Genomic DNA, 16,018 nt, shown 5'->3' with positions numbered 1-16,018 from the left:
CTCTATTCTGCTCTTTTAAGTTAGAAAACCAACCCCAGGGAATCTCTGAGAAACTCAATGTCGAGGCAAGAATTCAAAGATCGGATGCTCACAACTGTCCTGTCCAGGTTGGGGACCACTTCATGTCCAAGCCACGGCTGCAATAATGGCTAGGGAAACAGAGGGTAGCTCTGTTTCAAATACCATTTTCTTCTGTTTGTTTTGCTAAATTAAACCTTGTCAGTTGTGATTAGGACATGGCCTGAAGACTTTGGCTGTGATGCTGACTTCTAAGCAGGTGGCCGGAGGGAAGATACAGTCTTAATTCTGGCAGTGACTGTGTGGAAATCAATTCACGGCAGAATTTGTTACTAAATCATGTCACTGGGAGGAAATGTAGAATTCAGACTTTGGCTTTTTCCTTCTTTTCCTGGTGTTTCCAAGTTTCTTTACTCTCTTTGGGCTCCAAGGTGGGCTCCTGGTTGGGCATCCATTTTCCTGTATAGCCTCCACCTTCTTCACCTTGATCTCCATCTCAACCCTTATGGTTGGATAAGGTTCTTTATGGCCATATTGGGCATGTCACTTTGCCCTGATTGCCTAGCCCTTGCCACTCTTCTGCCTTCAAATTAAGATTAACGGGTTAGGTGGCTCAGGGGATAGACCTGGAGATGGGAGGTCCTAGCTTTAAATTTGTCCTTAGATATTTCCTAACTGCATGACCCTGGGCAAGTCACTTAACTCCAATCACCTACCCCTTACTGCTCTCCTGCCTTGGAATTGATGCTTAGTATCAGTTTCAAGACCGAAAGTAATGGTTGAAAAAAAAAAAGAGAATTGATATTAAGATAGAAGTTAAGGCTTTTAAAAAAATGAAGCTTGCCAGAATTCATTCATCTATGGGATGAATGAATTAAAGCCTTCCATTTTGAGAGAGTCTATCCTTGATCCCAAGGTGCCATCTCTGTATTACACATTTATGGACCCACTCCTTTGTCACTGACTTCACATCTTGAGATGCTTTTCTTTGCATATCCTTGAAAAGGGCATCTTTTCATCTTTAGTGGATGGCTTTGATTTTTAAAGAAACAATTCCAAAGTCAAGCAAATAAAATGCATGATCAAAGTGAATAATACTGACCATGTCTCATCAAAATGAAATGTGACTACCATCTAATCTGGGGCAAATCACTTCCTCTCTCTAGGTCCCAATCTTCTCATTCGTGATGAAGGTGGATGCTAGAATACAAGGTCCTAGAAGGCATGTACTGTTTTACTTTGGGTTTTGAGTTTTTAACCCCAACACTTACCACAGTGCCTGGCAGCTGGTGGCTCAGTGGAGATGTACTGGGCTTAGAATTAGGAAGACCTTACTTCAAATCTAGCCTTAGGCACTTACTAACTATGTGACTCTGGGCAAGTCATTAAACCTCGACTTGTCTTGGGTCATTCTCTCTAAAATGGGGATAAGAATTGCATGTACCTCTTAGGATTGTTGTGAGGATCAAAAGAGATAATAATTGTGTAACAGGGTACTATATAAAAACTTGTTGATGGTTTGGGTTTTTTGATTATTTAGTCAAATAATTTGGAAGTCAGTTCTGAAAGAAGGAAGGGATCCCACAACTGTGTAGCAATGGTAGTATTGATTAAAGACTTTGCTCCATTGTAGGAAGACACACATTGGGTGTATTAATTCTGGTATCCTTAAAATGTGTACTTGGTGGTTAAAAAATGCTGTTCTTTGAAGCCAGTTGGGAAACCCTGGGTTCAAATCCAGACTTTGTTATTTTTTAAATGGGCAACCAGCCAACATCATTAAACTCAGTTCACTCCCTAGGACTTAGACACTAAGTGGGAATTCTACATGGAAGTTCTTGAGCATCCTTCTTTATTTACTTCTCAGAATAAGATATCAAAACAGGATGTGTGTCTTTCAATCTTAGATAAGACAATTTGAGAGAGAGAACAAGATTTAGATTTTGTGTGTGTGACCAGGAGAGAGAGAGTGGGAGAGAGAATGAAGGAGGACATACACATCACATCTAAAAGGAACATCCAGGGCCATCTTGGTCAAGTTCTTCAGTAAAGGAATGGAAAAATAAACATTTATTAAGTACTTACTATATGCCAGGCACTATGCTAAGCACTTTATATGGATTATCTCATCTAATCCTCACAACAGCTCTGAAATAAATGCTATCATTATCCCCATTTTATAGGAAAAATAAGCCAGGGGTTAAGTGACTTGCCCAGGGTCACAATGCTATTATCTAAAACTGGATTTGAGCTCAGGTCTTCCTGATGCTAGACCTAGTGCTTTATCCACTATACTACCTAGCTACCTAAATAACTTTATAGAGGAGGAAGGTTTTTTTTTTAAACTATCAACTTCAATATTTTCTCAGAACTGCTTGATATTTACAGTCATAAGAGTCAAGTATCTGTGGCAAGGGACAAGCCAGAGAACTAATGTTATCAACTGTATTTACCTTTGCTCATGAAAATCTGACCTCCTAAAAACCTAATTTCATTTAGACTGGCTAAATTTCTCTGGGACTTTCTAATGTGCTCCAATGTCATCCTCTACCACCCTGTAGAAGAAAATGGCAGCCAAGCCAAAGCAGCAGCACCACATGGGACGAATGTCCTCAAAGTCCCAGCCAGGGCCACATCCAGAGATCTGATACTAGATCTGGTTGTGATGCTTGAATGTCCCGAATAAACACTCCAGTGCTGCTCTTCAACTGATGATGCCCCATTTGGCTTCAACTATGCCATCAATGGTGTTCTTGGCTCTCTCAGCTGATCTCTTGATTCTTTCTGCCCCAGCAAAGAGACCTGATACTCTTGTGCCCCAACAGGAGCCATCAGAAGTAACAGCTGATTTGCCAAATGGTCCCATCCAGCCTACCCATCTCCCAGCTTCAGGGCATGCTGCCAAAAGAACTTAAGAGATTTACTGATCTATTTCTAGAAATAGCTGCAGCCTTTCTTGATACTACACTGGTAAGCCCAAACCTATGGGAAGTCTTGAAGTTAGCTGTATTAAATGTTCAGATGTTTATTTTAAATTTAGATAAACAGTGCTCCTCTTGCAGAATTTACAGATAGATTGCAGATAAAAGATAACTGCACTATTGAGGGAAAAGATAGCAAAACTCCCCCCCCCACACACACACACTCTTCCTGTTTTAGTACCAACTCTAAGACAGAAGGGCAAGGGCCAGGCAAACTAGGTTAAGTGATTTACCCAGGCTCACACACTAGGAAATATCTGATGCTAGATTTGCACCCAGATCCTCTTGACTAAAGGTCTGATTATCTTGCTGCCCCAAAACATATACTTTTTTAAAAAGTCCTTACCTTCTGTCTTAGAATCAACATTGCATATTAGTTCCAAGGCAGAAGGGTGATAAGAATTTGGCAATGAGAATTAACTGACTTGCCCAGAGTCATATATCTAGAAGTATCTGAGAATTGAACCCAGGACTCTAGGCCTGCCTTCTCAATCCACTGAGCCAGCTAGCTGTCCCCAAAAGATACAAAGAAGTCTGTGATAGGAAAAAAGAAGAGAGAGACTAATTAGGTATTTAGGTGACCATTTCTGTTGTTGCAGTAAATTTTGCTCTTAGTCTATAGTTCACAACCAATAGACAAAGAGAGTCCTTCAAACTAGATATCAGTAAAAAAAAAAAATTGTCCTCAAAAAAATTATTTCCTGATGGCTAGAGAAGGAAAATATTTTCTTGAGAGAGAAAATGGAAAAAAAGATTCCTTTTTGTTGATGGTTGGGGTGGTCATGATGATTAGAATTCTCTTATCCCCTTTATTAAAGGAGGGGGAAAGCTCTGGTTTTTTTTTCCTCTCTTAATGGAAACAGTAGCTTCCTATGAAAGGTTGCCTTCCAAATCCTAGAGGTTTTAGCCACAATGACTAAAGCTCTCTGGCTTAATGCCATGTGAAAACATCTTCCTTATGCTTGCTCAAAGATGATCACAGCTGTGTATAAATGTTAGCCGTGTAAATCTATACTATGTGGTCTTCTGAGTCCCCTTCTACTTTGAGATTCTCACCTCCTCTCTTCACAGAAGAGCTCAGAAGAGAACGTAGGACCTTACCCATCCTCTACCGACACCAGCTACCAGCATTCATTCTCCTGGGGTGAAAAAGATGCTTACATCTTGCTTATCGGTCTAGTGCTCAGGAGAAAGCTCTATCTTATCTTATCTTATCTATCTATCTATCTATCTATCTATCTATCTATCTATCTATCTATCTATCTATCTATCTATCTGTCTATCTGTCTATTTGCTGTCTATCTATCTATCTATCTATCTATCTATCTGTCTGTCTGTCTATTTGCTGTCTATCTATCTATCTATCTGTCTGTCTGTCTGTCTATCTATCTATCAGTCTGTCTGTCTGTCTGTCTGTCTATCTGCTCTCTCTCTCTCTCTCTCTCTCTCTCTCTCTCTCTCTCTCTCTCTCTCTCTCTCTCTCTCTCTCTCTCTCTCTCTCTTTCTCTAGATATCTTTTGCCCTTCATTTTGAAACCTTGGCCAAAGAACTTTCTTCATTATACAGATCCATTTGAATAATCACAGAAACATAAGAGGAACTTACTCTTTCTCCTTTAGGACCTGCTGGGCCATGGGGTCCAATAGGGCCATCTGTACCCTAAAAAAAAGAAATAAGATGAGAAAAATGTCAATGAAATATAACTCAAAAGATGCTAAAAACAGTAGAGAGTTAGAGAGTTAGTAATTAAATGTTGCCTTAGGAAACCAGGGAGATAATTTGAGGCTCCTCATCTTTTTCTCGGGTTTTATTTCTTCAGATTAGCTACTTTTCCGAGGTCCATGTTCTGGTATTTTTCAGTAATGGTAAAAAACTCCACTGCCCATATTTACTCACATATCTTCTCCCTTTGTACCTCCTCTCCCATTATCTTTTTTTTTAAGTAGAAATATGGGATTTCCCTGACCCCACACACATTATTTTCCTCTAGTGGGCTGCTTTGGTTGTCAGCAGCAACCAGAGTGCCTCTGAAGGCTTGGCCAGAATAGTTGGAAGAGAGCTGAATAACCTTATTTGCTGAAAGTCAAGTGAAGTGTGATTGTCAAAAAAAGTTTCCCTGCTCAGATTAGGCCTTCAGAGGATCTTTTGAGGAACTGGAGTTAGGTGGAGAAGGGTGAAGAGGAGGAGGAGGACAGGGTGAAGGGAAGGAATGATTCCCCTGGCTGCAATCCCTAGGGTTATCCTGTCAGCAGCAGCAGGCAGCCTGGACAATTTGCTGGCAGGATTCCTTTCTTTCCTCCCATTTTAGTGGTAAAATAGCCACTGAAAAAAGTGGGAGTTATGTGAATAAATATAGCCTATAGAAAGAAGCCCAGAGGTCTCAATAAAAAGGATGACAGCCTAAAGGAAGGTTGTTTTATTTTTAAACAATAACAGAACTCAGTCTTTCATATGTTCTTTCTTTTTGACATCTAGAAAAGCTACTGGAGGCTTCGGATATAATTGCTATTTCCAGGGAACCTCTGTTAAGATTGCCAGTAGAATGTAAGCTCCATCAGAGCAGGGCCTTTTTGATTGCTGTGTTTGTATCTCCACCACTTAGAGCAGAGCCTGGCACGCAGAAGACCCTTAAGAAATGCTCTTTGGACAAGTGAGTTGTAAAGTTTATTTTAAATGGAAGGAAGCTTGGGAGGTATTTTAGAATCATTCCTACTGACTCTCTAGTTTGTAGATTGCCACCTGGTTAAATGGATGAAAAGACAATCTGGATTTAAAAAAAAAACATTCTCTAGAAATCTAATCCAATATGTTTGTGAACATAATCTCAACTGGTACTTCCTCTGACTCAAAAGTCATTCTCAAAACATTTCAAATGTTGAAGGCCAAGGGGTGGAGAGAAGGGAGTTGTTATGAACCCAAGACAGGAGGCAAAACTATAGTACATGGATATGCCTCATTTCAAAGAGCAGCTGTGCTTATATAAGGAATCTCTAGCTAGTGCTCAGTAGGAATCTATCTACCTTTCTTTCTTTCTTTCTTTCTTTCTTTCTTTCTTTCTTTCTTTCTTTCTTTCTTTCTATTTCTTTCTTTCTTTCTTTCTTTCTTTCTTTCTTTCTTTCTTTCTTTCTTTCTTTCTTTCTTTCTTTCTTTCTTTCTTTCTTTCTTTCTTTCTTTCTTTCTTTCTTTCTTCTCTGTCTCTTCCCACTCTGTCTCTCTAGTCTGTGTTTCTGTCTCTGTTTGTCTCTCTGTCTCTCTCTTTCTCTCTCTCTCTATATATATATGTACACATACACACAGTAGGAAGCTTACCTGAAGCTATATATTTTTTAAATGTACATTAACAGAGAATGAATAAATGAAAACAAAGGCCAGAACTGAATCTTCTTTGGTGCCATTGGAAAAATGTTACCATGGAATTACATGGAATGTAAGACTGATTCAATAGAATTGAGTTTTCTTGGAGACACTGAACCACAGCCACTTGTTGAGACAGGCAATACCTAACCATCTGTGAAGTAAACAGAATCTGGGTCTATGTTTCAATCCTAGGGATAATAGTTCTGGAGTTCTTTTACAGCTAAAATTTCAATCCCCCAGGTCCTCCCAGCATGTTTGCCTCCCTCTTCCATTTCAGCACTATGAACATTATTGATCATTTTACTCAAGAAAACTGAGCCGAGAGATGGCCACAGAGCACCACAAACTCATGAGGAAGGCATGCGGAGGAAGACGAGGGACTCACCCGGGATCCTGGCTTTCCGTCTAAGCCAGATGCTCCCTGTATGGTTAGGTTGGAAGCATGGTTGGTGGGTGTAACACGGATGACAAGAACATGAAATTAGTAAGTAGAACTGATGAACAAATATAACAATTCAAACAACAGAATCTGTGGCTATAGGGTTCTGAACTGACTTCCACATTGCTACAACTTGTTAGTTCATAAAAACAACAACAACAACACATACAACCATAAATGTCCCCCCAGTCCCTGGCATTTTCATGACATTTATATCCCACAAATTCTTATTTAAAAGTCAGTCTAATGAATTTTATAAAGTAGATTAAAAATTAATTGCCCATAATATTACCATAAAGTTCTACCTAGATGCCATTTGGACCATAACCGATGATTTTTATAGGGACTATAAAATATACAATATATTCATTTTTTCATAGATTCTGAAGAGGAAAAAAGGTGGCTCAATCCCATAAGAAAAGCTTCATTGAAAAAGCCAATGGTTATATTTTCAGTATTCTAAAAGATGAAAGGGAAGAAAAATTGGTTTTACTTGTTGGAATTATTTTTGTGAGTGAGAAAGTGAATGACTAGACTAAGGACATTTATTCATCTGTGGATAGATTTCCAGAAGTCTGAGGACTTGGGTAGGAAAAAAAAAGTTGCATCTTTATTTTCACTGACTTATAACTGAAATCTAGCATTTCCTTCAATTATTAAACAAAATTATTCTGAGAAGTCCATTGGCTTCGCCAGCCTCCCAGAGGAGTATATGAAACAAAACAGATGAAGAATTCTTGGACTAGACTGTGTCCTCCACCCCACTCCCCATCCTTCCTCTCTTTCTGATGGCATTTTAAAGTGTGGCATTGATAGAAGGCTTAGATGGCTCCTGGTAGATTTCTCTGAAAGTGCACTGCTGGACCATTAAATGTTCATTTCTTTTACCACTAGAGGGACTGCTTTGAACAGAGAAAAATCTAACAAACAATATACTGTCAAAAAGAAAATTTTCTAAATCAAAATCATCTCTAAACAAAGCATATAACAAAGATCAAATGGTGCTTCTTTTAAATTTCTCTATTTGGTTTTTAAAAGGTGTTTTCTTTGATCCCTTGATTACTGCAAGGAACATTCAACCTGGGATCAATTGTGTAGAATTTAACCTCTGAGCACCTGACAGATTTCCAATGCTTACTTCAAGCATGGCTACATGTAAGCACCTTTTTTGACTTGACATTGATGAGAGATTTTAAAGGCTGAAATACCTATTCATGCTCTTTTATCATTGGCGTGATTGAGTATTTAGGAAAGATAAGGCATTGGCTTTCAGATTTCTTGGCTAGATTGCAGATGAACTAACTTATATTCTCATCTTATGTCACAGATGTAGTTCGTAATGCAAAACTGAGGTGAGGCAAGGGCTAGCAAGCAGTAAAAATGATGCTTCCTCTTTGCAAAAAATATGGGTGGGTAACCCAGCTAACTTGCTAACCCTATTATGGTTACAAAAGGCCTCTCCAACAGTGATGATAAAACATTGTTTCAGTAGGCAAGCCATTTATAGTAATAACGAGTGAGGCAAATTACTTTAGGTCCAGAGCTTGAATGTAAGGCTGATTGAAAGATATCATTTTGAGAATTTAATTTAAAAACTGAAAATTCAAGCCAGTGGTGCACTTTTCAGACCTACTGATGTTCTAATTCTTCAGAGCCATCATCACCTGTAATGTTGATAAGTTGGGGAAAACCGGCAGAAATTTCCTAGGAAGGAGATAGTCTAAACTTATCTGGAAGATTAAATAAATTTAGCTCATCTGGGGAAAGGGTTTTTTTTTTTTAATCCAGTCAACAAATAACTGGCTTTTTAGCTAGTAATTGTATTTTTTTAAATTTTTATTTAACTTTTTTTTTTTGGTTACAATACTCACTTTATTTCCCTCCCTCCCAAATGTTTGTATTTTTACTTCCATTGTAACCCTAAATTGGAAGATTACTTAGGTTTTTATTCAATGTAATACCATTGGAACTTAGATCTAATTTCTTCTCTCTTTTTTCAGTGGTAGTTATGGAGAGAAGGTTGGTATGAAGAATCTAACTTTCATTGTTTTGAAAGCCTATAGCCCCCCCTCCCCCATTTTAAAGATCTACCACTACCATGATCTTCTGGAATGATGTGCCAAACAAACAACATGAAACATTCAGAAGACAATAGGATTAATGTAGGGACTGACACATTGTTGTCCTCACACCATGGACAATGCCCAACTGCATACCTGCCAACACTGGAGAACTACCAACTGTGGTACTAGGGGAGAGACAGAACTTAGGGAAGTCTTTAAATCTGCACTGCATTAGGAGAATATTTTTGGAGGAACCATGTGAAATCCTGAATGTGTTGGCTTTAAGAGAGGGGGGCACATTTTCATTATAATACGGGGAAAGAGTTGGCATGTATGCAACTGAAAGATGGCAAAAATAACAAAAATGCAGACTGGGGAAAACTGAATGGGACTGAGCTCTGCTCCAAAAGACTATGCTTTTGACAACAAGAATGTTGACAACATTCAAATGCTCCTGAGTAAACCAGAGTTCTTGGTTAAAATAGAAAGACAAGTCTGAGATTTGCACTGAAAATTGAATAGTTTTCTTTACTTACTGGAAGACCAAGGGGTCCTCTGTCACCCTTTTGACCTGGTTCACCCTTCAATCCTTTAAGACCATTTAACCCTGGTTCACCCTAAATGCAAAAGTAAATGCCAATTTTGGTTGCTATTATGGGTTTTTGAAGCTGGGACAGAAGAGAACCAGTCTTAGAAATGGCTGCAAATTTCAGTTTTAGGTAACAGCAGAGGCAAACTAGAAATATCTTTCTTTAATTCAAGATAGTGTTTTGGGGGGCGGTGGAATGGAAAGGGAAGATGATTATAGGTTAATTGAAATGGATGGTAGAATAAAAGATAATGGAATTAATGACATCATCTTCATAGATGAAGAAAAACCCCTCCTGACTGAATTAATCTAAGGGTGGGATTATGTCCCTCCATTTCAGTCACATCTGGAAATGAAATATTTGTATCACACAGCTGTGACAAAATGTACCGGTGACAACCAAAGGAGAGGATGCTGAGGAAGTTTTTGTAGCAAAAGCCCATTCTGCTGGAACAGCAAACTGTAATATGCAGGAGAGTCTTAAGGATGGATACTTTAAACCTTTAAGCATTTATGTTCACCCAAAGAGAACAGCCACTGACATTTTGAAATAATGACACTTAGGAAACCTGGATCTAGTTGACTTCATCAAACAATGTATACCTTTTTTTATTGTTGTTTTAATTAATTAATTAATTATTTTTTCAGCATTTTCCTCAAATGTATAAATGCCTTCTAATGCAGCTGAATCAAGGACCAAATGCCCATAATGCCCAAGTTTGGTTTCTACTTTTCCATATATCAAAAAATGAAGGTTTTAGAAAATTTTATCATTCACATGTAAAATTTCAGAATAAATGAAGAATGAAAACTTAGCCCAATATGCTTAGTGGATCTAAAGTCTTAGTGCAGCTTTAGTACCTTTAGAGCTAAAGGTTTAATATTATAACTTTAATTTAATATTTAATATAAATTATTGAATAAGTTAACAATGAATTAACTTATATAGCTAAAGCTTTAATAGTTTAAAACTGCATTAAGCCTTTAAGGACATCCTGTATAACTTATTGGTACAGTGAAAAATTATCATAGAATCATATAATTGGAAGTCATCTAGTCCAACTCAGGAATTTCCTTCCATGACAACTTCCAAAAGAGGTCATTCAGATTCTGCTTTGGGACCTTTGGCGAAGGGAATTCCTTAAGAGACTCATTCTACTTTGGGACAATCCCAATTATTGGCAAGATTTTTTTCCTTTAACTGAGGATAAATTCTCCTCTTTGACCCATTGCTTCTCTCTTCTGCTCTCTGGATTCTAGCTGGCCAATTCTAATTTCTGTTCATTGCAGATTAAAAGCAGTTATCATTGCCCTCTTTCCACTCAGTCTCCTCTTTTCCAGACTAAACATCAACCTATAATTATATGACAGGTCTCTATCATCCTGGTCACTTTCTTCTTGACATTGTTTTGAAAGCCTTTTAAAAAAATCTCCCTTTTAGTATAATTTTCTATTGGTTTTTACAAGGTTAAGGGGGATTCATCTTAGACAATAATCTTCATTATTAATATACACAAAATCTCCCTTTTCAAGATCCACCATGATTTTCTGGAATGATATGTGCCAAACAACACAAAACATTCAGAAGACAACAGGACTAATGTAGGGACTGAGACATCATTATCCTCACACTATGGACAATGTCCACCAGCATACCTGCCAACACTAGAGAACTATTAACTATGGTACAAGGGGAGAGATAGAACTTACGGAAGTCTCTAGATATTTTCAAAGTCCTTTCTAAAAGGTATACCCAAGGGAACAGTTGAGTGGCCCAGTGGATTGAGAGCCAGGTCTAGAGATGGGAGGTCCTGGGTTCAAAGCTGGTCTCAGATACTTCCTAACTTTGTGACCCTGGGAAAGTCACTTAACCCCCATTGCCTAGCCCTTACCACTCTTCTGCCTTGGAACCATTACACAGTATTGATTTCAAAATGGAAGGTAAGGGTTCAAAAAAAAAATTAAAAGGTATACCCAGAATTGAATATAGTACCTCATATAGGGTCTAAACAGCGTCTTCCCTATGGGATTGTTGCTAACTTGTTCTGGGTACCATGCCTCTCAAAGCTACTTCCATTTAACTTCCTTTTTTTTTGGATGCTATATTCTAGTCACACTGGGTCTGGCAAGCACATACAGAAATAGAGAATAAAGAGTACAATTCACATTTTTTATGTGAACTTTTATCTAGTTATACCTATGTCATGATAGACTTGAACAGTTCATTCCTTCAACTCAATTGTAGAAATGATCATTTATTACTATTGGATTTAATCTAAGATTTACCTATTTTTTAGAGCCCCCCCCCATTTTTTTTGGTTTTAAACCTTTACCTTCTATGTTAGAATCAAAATTGGTTCTAAGAGGAGCAGAAGGGGCTGGGCAATAGGGCTTAAGTGACTTGTCCAGGGTCACATAGCTAAGAAGTATCTGAGACAGATTTGAACCCAGTGCTTCCCATCTCTATGCATGGCTCTGATTCTACTGAGTCATTTAGTTGTTCCCTTATTTTACTCTTCAATGTACTAGTGATACCTTTCAACTTTGTATTATATTCAGCAGGTGCTGAATATCTGCTTGTTCATAATTTTAAATCATATAATCCATGCCATAAGAGAATAATGGGAAATTAACATTTATGTAGTACTTATTATGTGTCATGCTGTATAATTGAAAATCTGTTACCCTTAAAAAGAACTACATTTCCCAGGAGCCCACTGACTTTCTGTCATTATGTACTTCCTATGGACAGGGGATATTAGGCAAGGATGTAAAGGGTACCATCTCTTTACTTCCTATCCCAAGCTTGGTGGTGTTACATAAGGCGGGTGTTTGAACCGGCTGATCAGCCATGGGCACATGTCTTTATTTTGTATCTCCTTTTTTCCTTGATTTCTAATGATCATTAATAAATCTCTTAAAATAATATTTTTATTAGGGATTTAATTTTTATTATGCCCTGTACTAAGTGCTTTACAATTATGATCTTGTTTGATCCTCACAACAACCCTGGGATGTAGGTGCTATTATTATCCCTCTTTTATAGATGAGGAAACTGAGACAAACAGAGATTGTATGACTAGTCCAGTGTCTGAGGTTAGATCTGATCTCAGATCTTCCTAACTTTAACACTATGCCACATTGATAAATAAATGTTTCAAATTCCATCACCTTTTTTTTTTTTAACATTGGTAGGTAGGAGATTAGAATTATTTAATGTTTCCATGAGATTGGAAAATGAAGAGAAGATTTTTCCATTAGTGAGCAGTCAACTACAGACAGCTCTGGTCAAAAGTCTTTGTTTCTTTCATGGGTAGATTTTCAATATGTCAGGAATAACCTTGAAAAACAAGGAAGGTCATATTTCAGGATTATACCTACTATAACATCTTTCTGTGTGGAAAAATGGGTGATTACACTCCAGGAGGGAATAAATTAGTTCAGGCATAGAGTAGTCCAAGAGGAGGAACATGCATTCTGGCCCCTTGGCCCTCACTGGTTTCATTTCTCCAATGCCCAACATAGTGGAATGCAAAATCGGTACTAATGAGAAGCTAAAAAAAGCTTAAGTAGTGAGATTGGTCTAATATCAATTTGACATTCATGGCTTTGTATATGTGTGCCTATTACCACATGGAGCTCGTGATGACAAAGCAGTCTAGCTTTCCTCAAGTATTATTATTCAGGAAGGAGTTTTGGTTCATGAAAGTTGGGAATTAAGTGGGAAGAAGATTTAACAATGGAAAACGCCTAGTTTCAGAGGCACATGGAGCCTGAATAATGTAAGGAGAATCCACTTGAAATTAGCCATGGATTGAAGTAAATTGAATCATAGCATGCTAGAGATGGAAAGGACTATACTCTAACACTTTCTGCATACTATCATTTCAGACTGGGCAGCTAGGTTGCACAGTGGCTAGAGCACTGGGTTAAGAGTCAGGAAGACTCATCTTCATGAGTTCAAATCTGGCCTTAGACACTTATTAGCTGTGTAACCATGGGCAAGTCACTTAGCCCCTGTTTCAGTCTCCTCAACCATAAGATGAGGATAATATAAAAATAATAAAACCTCACAGGGTTATTGTAAGGATTAATGAGACATGATTTGTGAAGGGTTTACTGCCAGACACATAGTAGATGCTTTAAAAATTCCTTAAATAATTAAAAAATTATTCTCTTCTTTGACCAGTCTCCCTGTCTCTAGTGTTCTCCAACCCTAATCTAGCCTTCAAAGCTCTGCCAGATTTTCCTTGTGTACAAGAGATATCACTCTTCTGCTCAAAATCCTACTGGTTCAAATCTGGCCTCAGGCACTTCTTTGCTGTGTGATCCTGGGCAAGTCACTTTACCCCAAATGATTGCCTAGCCCTTGCCTCTCTTCTGTTTTAGAAATGATACGAAGAATGATATGTAAATGATAAATCTGATAAGTGATAAAAATGATAAATTTATAAAGGATAAACAAAACAGAAGGCAAGGGTTTAAAAAACCAAACCAAACCCTATTGCATATTGAATTAATTCTAAGGCTCCTCATAAAGTGACATCACTCTCTCCACATTATCTTACATTTTTCCACTCTCCTTCCCTTGCACCCACCACTTCTCACACTCTGTACACCAGCCAGGCTTTAATATACACCAAACTCTAAGGATGTGCTATAGCTAGAATGTCCTTTCTAGCTCTTTGTTCTTGCAGAAATTCCATCTTTCAAGACCTGGTTCATATATTTTTTGCCTTCTTATTCACCCTCTCCCCATAGATCATCACTCCTCCCTTGGAGTTTCCATAGGATTTCTGCAGTCTCTCCTATATTCATTGTGTACTAGTATATGTTATATCTATTTGTGAATGAGGCAAGTAGGTGACATGTTGAACCTAGATTCAGGAGTTCAAATCTAGTTTTGGACACTTGTTAGCTTTGTGGCTTTGACCAAGTCACTCAATCTCTGCCTTAGTTTCCTCAACTGTAAAATGCAGATAACAATAGCATCTGCCTTCCAGGATAATTGATAATATTTGTGAACTGTCATACAAAGAACAGGTGTTTTAAAAAGTGCTTGTTTCAAGGGCAGATAGGTGATATGATGGATAGAACAGCAAGCTTGGAGCTAAGAGTTCCTCTGCACCCCTAATCTAGCCTTCACAACTCTGCCAGATTTTCCTCGTGTACTAGAGATCACTCTTCTGCTCAAAACCCTATTGTCTCTAATCTGGCCTCAGGTACTTCCACCCTGTCACCATGGACAAATCACTTATCCCTATTTGCTTAGCCCTTGCCTTTCCATCTTAGAATTGTTACTAAAACAGAAAGTAAGAATTATTAAAATGCTTTTTGCCTTCCTTCCCATTACATGCATTTATAATTATAGCTATGTAGTAGGTCTTTTTTCTTTTCTTTTGTGTATGTCTTGCCTCCCCAATTAGACTATAAGCTTATTGAGGTCATGGAATGTACTTTATCTTCTTTTTCTCCCTTAGTGTCTAGCATAGTACTTTGTACCCAGTATACAGATAAATATTTCTTGAGTTGTTGCATATAAACAGTCACCATTTCTCTATTTCAGAGAGGGAAACCATGAACTTTTCTTCAGCACAGTCTGGATGAACTGGAAGGAAATCATAGGCTTCCTAGGAAACAGGCTCTCATTCTGTAAAGAGAGGGTCTTGGAGGCAAGGTTGGTGCAAGGATTTTCTGACACATAATCAATGCAGAAGAATTGTCAACATTTCTCCTGTGTTGAATGACTCCACTGATTGTTGTTGTTGTTTTTTTTTACCCTCCATCTTAGAATCAATATTTGTTCCAAGACAGAAGAGTAGTAAGGGCTAATCAATGGGGGTTAAGTGACTTACCTAGGATCACCCAATTAGGAAGTATCTGGGGTCACATTTGAACCCAGAACCCCTTGTCTCCAGGCTTGACTTGCTATCCACTGACATCCTAGCTACCTCCCTAATGTGTCCTCTTCTCAAAGATAAAGGACAAGATGAGGTTATTTCTTCTGCAAAGCAGGAGACATAACTGCAAGGTGAGATTTCAAAGGGACTCTGTCTGGTTACACTCTTTCCACCTCTCTAAATGTGTGTAACCTGATGAATGTTCTGTAGGGTAGATGAAATTTGGAAATAGCAGATCTAAAAATTAAATGGAAATTTAAAAGTATGCTAGTACTATCTTCATGGCATAGTGGAATGTATGCTTGATTTGGAGGCAGAGAAGCTAGATTCAGATCCCAGCTCTGTCCTTATTCATAGGGGTTTGGGCTAGTTGAATTCTTGACACCTCAGTATCTTTATCCACAAAAAGAAAGGGTTAGGTTTATAGATGGGAAGTCCCGGGTTCAAAATTGGCCTCAAACACTTCCTAGCTATGTGACTCTGGGCAAGTCCCTTAACCCCCATTGCCTAGCCCTTACCACTCTTCTGCCTTGGAGTCAATACTTATTATTGATTCTATGATGGAAAGTAAGGGTTTAAAAAAAAAGAGGGGGGTAAACTAGAGGACCCTTGAAATCTTTCCTAGCTCTAGCTCAGAGAACCTACATAAACTTCAAGAATCACATATTAGT

The 16,018-nt window shown here is 38.2% G+C and overlaps 1 protein-coding gene across 1 annotated transcript in view; it reads right to left on the bottom strand.

Annotated features, from left to right (window-relative positions):
• COL25A1 (collagen type XXV alpha 1 chain) overlaps positions 1–16,018 on the bottom strand; it is a 592,248-nt gene that overhangs the window by 29,121 nt on the left and 547,109 nt on the right. Inside the window, exon 31 of the mRNA XM_056803096.1 lies at positions 4,605–4,658. Coding sequence (XP_056659074.1) covers positions 4,605–4,658 — 54 coding nt within the window. The remainder of the gene's footprint in view (positions 1–4,604; positions 4,659–16,018) is intronic.

The sequence above is a fragment of the Monodelphis domestica genome, chromosome 6 (assembly GCF_027887165.1).
Source record: "Monodelphis domestica isolate mMonDom1 chromosome 6, mMonDom1.pri, whole genome shotgun sequence".
Lineage (NCBI taxonomy): Eukaryota > Metazoa > Chordata > Mammalia > Didelphimorphia > Didelphidae > Monodelphis > Monodelphis domestica.
The sequence above is the reverse complement of the archived record's forward strand: the minus strand, read 5'-3'. Positions and strand labels throughout refer to the sequence as shown.